Source organism: Chrysochloris asiatica, unplaced genomic scaffold (genome assembly GCF_000296735.1).
Source record: "Chrysochloris asiatica unplaced genomic scaffold, ChrAsi1.0 scaffold00223, whole genome shotgun sequence".
In the NCBI taxonomy this organism is placed as follows: Eukaryota; Metazoa; Chordata; class Mammalia; order Afrosoricida; family Chrysochloridae; genus Chrysochloris; species Chrysochloris asiatica.
The window spans coordinates 2,304,084-2,312,156 of NW_006408741.1; the positions used below are offsets into that span (position 1 = coordinate 2,304,084).

General features: G+C 41.3%; 1 protein-coding gene across 1 annotated transcript in view; it reads left to right on the forward strand.

Annotated features, from left to right (window-relative positions):
• Positions 1-8,073, forward strand: part of RERE (arginine-glutamic acid dipeptide (RE) repeats) — a 687,265-nt gene that overhangs the window by 596,798 nt on the left and 82,394 nt on the right. The window contains exon 12 of the mRNA XM_006873098.1: positions 938-1,018. Coding sequence (XP_006873160.1) covers positions 938-1,018 — 81 coding nt within the window. The remainder of the gene's footprint in view (positions 1-937; positions 1,019-8,073) is intronic.

Consider the following 8,073-nt stretch of genomic DNA (forward strand, 5'->3'; position numbering starts at 1 on the left):
GCCCCCCGCACCCTGTGCCCGCCGCGCGGCCCCGCCGCGGTCACACGCGAGCCTTCTTGGCCGACGTCTCCCTACGCTTTGTGGAGCCGGAGTCGAGTGACAGGCGGCAGCCTCTTGTCTGCCGGACTGTGCTGCCAGCCGGGCCCCCCCGCGTACCTGTGGCTGCTGGGACCCTGGGGAAGTGCTCGAAGGGACCAGGCTTCGTTCCCCAAGGTGCGGGCCGGGGCCACTGGAGGTGCCTCCACCTGGAGAGGGAGGGAGCTACTCTGGAGGAATGGGACAAAGTGAAAGTCTTCCCGGCTGGGCTTGGGGATGAGAGTCTGAGACTGCTAAGGAAATGGGGGTGGGGTGGGGAAGGCGTCAGGAAGAAGGAAGGGTGCAGAGCGTTCTTTATTCGGTGACTCGAAGTGGCTTTTCCTGACAGAGATGGCGGGGCAGGCCAGCTGGGATTTGGGCTCCCAGCGGGCTTCCTGTTATCTGTGCGTTCCTGGTGAATTCCTTCAATTAAGGATGGGGCTTTTTAATCCTCTCGGTTGCTTTTTTGGAGAACAGTCACCAGGTTTAGTTCAGTTTTCCTCTCTTCTGCTCAACATTTCTGGGCAGCTTGGTTCTCAGGTGGAAAGCAGTTGTGCGGTTTTAACGAAACACGGAGCCTATTTGCTGTTTATAGCTTGGTGGACCAGTGCAGACACTGGTGCCTCAGAGAGGAAGGATGCTGCCCATCTCATCAACGAAGTGTCCTGACTGGTTGGTGTGCGTGGGTCTGGGGTCTGATTAGGCTGCAGGGCCTGCTCTGGCCAGTGGGTCCAGCTCAGGCAGTGTTCCCTAGCTGAGACTTTTTTTGTGGTGATTATTCTGCTGATTGCAGACATCTTTGCTTTGCTGACATCCTGTTTTGTTTTGGGTTTTTACATCCCATTTGTTTCTTTTATCACAGAAACGCTTCGTTAAGGGGCTCAGACAGTACGGCAAGAACTTCTTCAGAATTAGAAAGGAGCTGCTTCCCAATAAGGAAACAGTGAGTACAATTGGACTTTATGTAACTTGATTTTTCCTCTTTCCTCCTGCTGCTTCTCAGCATTTGATCTTATGAAATGGTTTCCTTTAACCCTGTGCTGTGCTCATACTCCATAGGATTCTATTTGTTTTACTTCCTGCACTTTTAGTTTGAGCTCATGAGTCTGCATAGTAAAGAGCCTGATTATGCCTATCTCTGTTAAAAAACTGACTTTTGTTCTAAGTGTAAAAACAGAAAAGTCTTTGGGAACAGGGAGTTAGTTGATGGGGTGGAGAGATAACATCGAATTGATCATTTATCACTAGTTTGGATTTAGTAATTGGCAAAAGTCGTCAGCCAGACCAAACAGTGGAATCAAAAGGTTTGTAGCTAAATATACTATAAGCTGTATTGGAAATTTTTCTGTTTCATATTGCTATGTTTTATAAAGTAGTTTTAATTCCTTAATAAATATTCTGACCCTAAAAGTTTGTACTTTTCATTAAACAAGGTTCTTATAAGTTGCTTAAATGGGGCTTCTAAAAATTCCTTTGATAGTCCACAAAGCTGGGAGTCAAGATCTGATTAGAACTCCAGACAGTCTTGGGGAAAGAGAGTTTACTAAGGAAACTTCAGCATGAAGTTAAATGAAGAGAATGCTGGGTAAGGAATTCACTCTTGACCTATAGTTGCCTGCCCTCCAGATCTCCTTACAGGTGGTAGGAGAGGAGGATGGGAGCAGGACAAACTGCTGCCCAGTCAGTGATTTCTTTAGCATTTGGGGGGTGAGGGAACTAATTAATCTGCTTAAGTAGCAAGCTGATTTTTTTAGGTAATAAGAAGGACGAGTACAATGAAGAATGACCATCCCCAAAGTGAATGGAGGCCCTTATGTTTTGTTTTTCTAATTGGGTGTTATGCATAAATTTTCTCTTATTTAATTTTGATCCAATTTTTTTAAAATAAGCTGCTTTTTAAATATTTTTTGTATGTATTACCTTCAGAGCAGTAATAGCTCACAGCAGTGGCGAGAAAGGTTTTGCAACTGTTAAGTGTTGTTGCTAAGTGCTGTTGAGTCAGTTCCAACCCATATCCACCCTGTATAGGGTTTCCAAGGAGTGGCTGGTGAGCTTGAACCATTGCCCCTGTGGTTCAAACCAACTTTTAAGTCCAGTGCATTAACCCACAGTGCCACATGATCACAAGTATGTTGTTGTTAAGTACCTAGGAATCCCTTCTGACTCATAGTGGCCCTGCACAGGGTTTCCGAGGCTGTGAATCTACGGGAGCAGAAAGCAACATCTTTCTCCATAGACCTGTATAAATTGATGATATTGATTAGAATACATTTTAATATTTATTATATATAATTAGATGAAGTCCTGGTGTGGCCTTATAGGATAAGCGCTCTACTGCAAGGTCAGTTTAAACCACAAGGTTAGCAGTTTAAACTCACCAGCCACTCCACAGAAACTTTATACAGGGTTGCTGTGAGTTGGAACTGACTCCACAGCACTTGACAACGACATACATCTAAATAAGTTGAGTTAGCTCATCTTGAGAATGATTAAAGGGAGAACTCCTTATAAACATTAAATGAAAATGTGTACCATATAGCCATATGACATATCATTTCTTGCTTTTTACAGAACAGATTGGAAAGAGGTATTTAATTTGGATCAGTGAAAGTGATGCTTTTCTGGTTATTTCAGATGTTTGAAGTTTGAGATGTATTTTTAAAACTTATTTACCTTAAGTGTAGTGATTTTGGTATGGCTGAGTGAAAATGAGAGCGTTTCATCAGTAGACTTGTCCTGAAGACGTGATAGGCTAGATTGTAACCTTTTAACACGTCTGTTTATTCAAGTGCTCTGCTAAAATCGGCAAGCCATGAAGAATTTGGTAGAAAAAAATCTCTCAATAACCATTTCATCTTTTTGTCTTTTAAAATAAACTTAAGTAACAAGATTAAGCATTAAATCTAAAAACTACTATCTAGCATTAGAAATACTAGGCAATTTTATCTAGTGTTTTTATTTCTTTAGTCGAAATGGGTTTGAATAACCTGTAATGTAGGTAAGACCTTCTGATTTTTTTCTAGGTAAGGTTTTTCTTCTTATTCTCAGCTCTCCTTTATTCTTACTGATGTCAGACTCCGTAAATAGCCTTTTACTTTTGAGATAGTTCTCTGATCTTTCCCAGGCACCTCTCTTTTGAGAGTTTGAGACCCTTACCCATCATTCCTCTGCTGTTCTGTTTCCAGACCAGGTGGTCCCTTTCCTCAGTTGTCCTCTTGGATCTAGTAGTTTTCCTGTTAGCAACATCTTCATCAGGACATGGTTGCTGGAACTTTGGAGAGAGTTGTTTCCAGCAACTTCGGAGTGGATGGAGGAGAGTGCAGTATTGTGACTTGACATTTTCTGGATATTCCTAGTGCCATGCTGTCTTTTATATTTAAATGAAGGAATTTGTTGGGTGATAGAGTAAATCTGGAGGTCCCGGTAAGGCGCTGTAGGATAAGCTTAGGACTATAAGGCCAGTTTGAACTGCAAAGTTGGTTTGAACCGCAAGGTTAGCGGTTTAGACTTACCAGTTGCTCCTCAGAGGTCACTGTGAGTTAAGTGCCCACTGGATGGCGCTTAACAACAACAGCAAAGGCAGATTATTGTGAGCATTCTCATCAGCTAGAAGAGGCACTCCTTTCACATTTTGTTGTTATCAGCATAGTCATGCTACTCATTCATACTCTATGGTGAGGTCAAAATTTATTTCTGAGTTTTTGCTGCAGAAGATACGAATATGCAGGTACCAGTGTCCTTGGTTCAAAACCTCCTTGGTAGAAATCTTATGATCATGCCCCTTTTTATAGCAAATACTTTTTCTCTTTCATCTACCAGAATTATTAACTGATTTCTTTGCTATTCTCAAGTGACTTGAAACATCAGAAGGGTGTCAGCATCCAAAGAAATGCCTGATTGGGCATCAGAGTGAGGGTCAGCAGACCTGTGTCTATTTTTGGCCTTACCCGTGACTGTAGTGCTCCATGATCTCTTAACTGTGTGGTCTACTTTAAGTTGGGAAGTTCAGGTCAGATCCTGACAAGGAGTGGGAATTTTTTTTCTCTATAATAAAACCACAATCATTTTATAAACTACCTGTACATCTTTTGCTGTTGCTATGCCTGTGAGTGAGGTAATGGTTCTTACCTCTCTTCCACTTACTCACTGTGAGACCTCAGTTTCTGTAAACTGAGGTGATGACTCCTATCCCCTAGAATTGTCATGGAAATTTAAATAAATGATGCCTATAAGAAGTGTTTTATTAAAGCATGCACAAATTATTTTTCTTTCCATTTAGGTACTAGTAATGTAGCTAAATTATATGAAAAGTAAAGAGTTGCATTTCACTTGTAAATATATTGAACCTGTGATAAATAAATAAATGTGTGTGTGTGTATACACACACACACACACATTTATATATATACTCACCCACCTTGTGGTTCAAACCAACCTTGCAATCCATTGTTTTATCCTATAGTGCCCCCTGCCCCCCATATATGTGTGTGTGAGTGTGTATATATCTATATCTATCTATCTGTCTATCTATCTATCTAGAGAGAGAGAGAAAGAGAGAGTGAGAGATAGATAGATAGATAGATAGATAGATAGATAGATAGATAGATAGATAGAGTGTGTCCTGGTGTGGTGCTGTGGCTTAATGCACTGGAATGCAAGGTCAGTTTGAACCACAAAATTGGCAGTTCAGCCTCACAAGTTGCTCCTCAGAAACCCTATACATGTCACTATGATTCAGAGCCAACTCAGTGGCACTAAACAAATACCATAGCGATATATATATATATATGTTGTGGTAGGTGTTAAGTGCCTTCGACTCGGTTCAGACCCATAGTGGCCCTGAACAGGTTTTCCGAGGCTGTAAATCGTTACAGGAGCAGAAAGCCTCATCCTTCTCCTATGGAGCAGCTGGTAGTTTCGAACTGCTGACCTTGTGGTTCACAACCCGATTTGTAACCACTACCAGATCTCTCTCTCTATATATACATACACACACACACATATATGATCAACTGCAGACTGAATAAGTAACTTTTTGGTAGTTGTGGTGGTGGTTATGTGCCGTGGAGTCAGTTTCCGACTCATAGTGACCCTGTACTGGGTTTCCAAGGCTGTAAATCTTTACGGGAACAGAAACCCTCATCTTTCTCCCGTGGAATGGCTGGTAGTTTTGAACTGCCGACCTTGAGGTTAGCAGCATAATTCGTAACCACTATGCTACCAGAGCTAGCTGGGGGAACTGAAGAAAAAATTCAAGCCTTGACTTTCGTTATTGAAAGATTTTCTGGGAAAATTATTGAATGATGCAGAAAGCATCAAGAGAAGATGGAAGGAATACACAGAGTCACTGTACTGAAAGGAAATGGTTGATGTTCATTCATTTCAAGAGGTTACCATATGATCAAGAGCCAGTTATACTGAAAGAGGAAGTCCAAGGTGCATTGAAGGAATTGGCAAAGAACGAGGCACCAGGAATTGATGGAATACAACTTGAATCGTTCAAGAAAGTGAGGTGGCACAGGAGGCACTCACTCATCTCTGCCAAGAAATTTAGAAGACAACTATTTGGCCGACTGATTAGAAGAGATCCGTATTTGTGCCCATTCCAAAGAGAGGTAACCCAACAGAATGCGGAAATCATCGGACAATCTCTTTGATATCCCATGCAAGTAAAGTTTTACTAAAGGTAATACAGAAACAGCTGCAATCATACATTTAACAGAGAACTTCCAGAGGTTCAAGCTGGATTCAGAAGAGGCCGTGGAACGAGGGATATCATTGCTGTTGTCCAATGGATCTTGGCTGAAAGCAGAGAATATCAGAAAGATGTTTGCCTGTGCTTTATTGACTATACAAAGGCTTTCGATTGTATGAATCATGACAAGCTATGGACAACATTGCAAAGGATGAATATTCCGGAACACGTAATTGTGCTCATGAGGAATCTGGACCAAGAGGCAGTTGTTCGAACAGACCATGGGAATACTGAATGGTTAAAAATTAAGAAAGGTGTGCGACAAGGTTGTATTCGTTCACCATACTTATTCAAGCTGTATGCTGAGCAAATAACCCAAGAAGCTGGGTTCTATGAAGAAAAACGTGGCATCAGGATTGGAGGAAGACTCATTAACAACCTGTAATATGCAGATGATACAATCTTGCTTGCTGAAAGTGAAGAGGAATTAAAACATTTACTGATGAAGATCAAAGAGCACAGCCTTTGGTATGGATTACATCTCAATGTAAAGATAACAAAAATCCTCACAACTGGACCAATAAACACCATTCTTATCAAGGGAGAAAGGATTGAAGTTGTCAAGGACTTCATTCTTCTTAGATCAGCTATCAACGCTCAAGGAAACAGCAGCCAAGAAATCAAAGGACGTATTAGGTAAATCTGCACAAGACCTTTTTTTATTTTTTATTTAAGGTTTTTATTGTGGATTGAATGAAAGTTTACAGGGCACATCATCAGTTTTACATCCAACAAATCATATACCTTGTTTCATTACATTTATTATAATCCTCTCCATGTACCATCAGTTAACAGAATTTCTCTCTATCCACTTTTAGCTTTTTAAAAAACACACAAACAACAACAAAAAAACAAACAAACAAACACTTAGGCATATATAATAATTTACATCTCCAAAGGGCATATTCTGCAAGTCTGCTCCTGGCCACCAGCCCTTAGTACTTCTCTTCTTAGTTCATGAATCTAGAGTCCTCAGTCCATGCCCCCATCTCTGTCTCCATCTATGACTCTGTTGCTTCTCTGGATAAGGTCCTGCATTCTGCTTGTGCGTTCCTCTCTTGATGGTCCTAGGGTCCTCTGTTTCTGGACTGTAAGATTAATCACGCCCCTTTTTTTGTTACGAAACGTCTACCTTTACAATTGTGACAGTCGCTATTAGTCATTATAACAGTTATTCGCTATAGAATCTTAAGAATCTTATCCCCATCTCTTTTCACCAGACCCATCTAGACAAGATGACAGCTACTCAGTGGGGACTCTTTCTTTACCCCCATACTCTTAAACTAAACTCCCTCTTGAAACCTTGTAAGCCAGTCACTTCGTGCCTTTATTGCCCCCTCATTTTCGGTTGCCAATGTCTAAGTTGCCCGTCCCTATTTACCCTGTGCACAGAGCGGATAGCATTGATATTTGATTTGAAGATTCTTTCCCTCTCTGTTGGTATTTACAGTAACTACCGCTCTGAGTATAGGTCAATTTCATCATGAAGATGTATCATCTGTCACTGTAGCTGTTCCAGTCTGCTTATCCTTTCTAGTGGGAATGTCTCACCTCACAGGGTTGTGGATAGGACTCAGGATTCCACCTAAGGTCCTATACTCTGTATAAAGGCTTTGCATGAGGCCTATTTCACTGGGCAAGTTGTAGAACCCCTTTTAGGTATTTCAATCAGTTATAGGCTGAAGACGGGCTTACAGGTTTTCTCTAATCATGCTTCCCAACATTCCTTTCTATGCCACTCAAATCTCTATTTTACAATAGTAGGCAAGGGCAACAAGTATTCATAAGACAGTCAAGCATTTTAGTATTATTTCCCCTCTTCAAGCTATACCTAGATCCCTGTATCCCAAAGCCTTGTTGTTCCAAGGTTGAGTATGCATCACTATTTACCGCTGTCCCACTAGGCCATGCAAACCTGTCTCAGTGTTCCCCTGTCTATCTTGTTCTTCTACCTCCTGCACCTTCTTGTATTGCCCTCCCCAACACCCAAAGTAAATCCCCCAACCCAACCCCATTGTGGTTACTTTATATTCCATTAGTTCTTCCCTCCATTTAAGACTGTATTTTATCCAGTAATCTACCTGACCTTCCCACCACCTGGATCTCTGTTCCTCTGTGTTTACTTTTTCACATTTCATTGTTTTGATCATAGACTGACCTCCCAGATCCTCTGTTCTTATAATTTTATTCTGTTCTTGACTCTTTCATTTGTCAACTGAGTTCAGGTTGATGCTGCCATATAC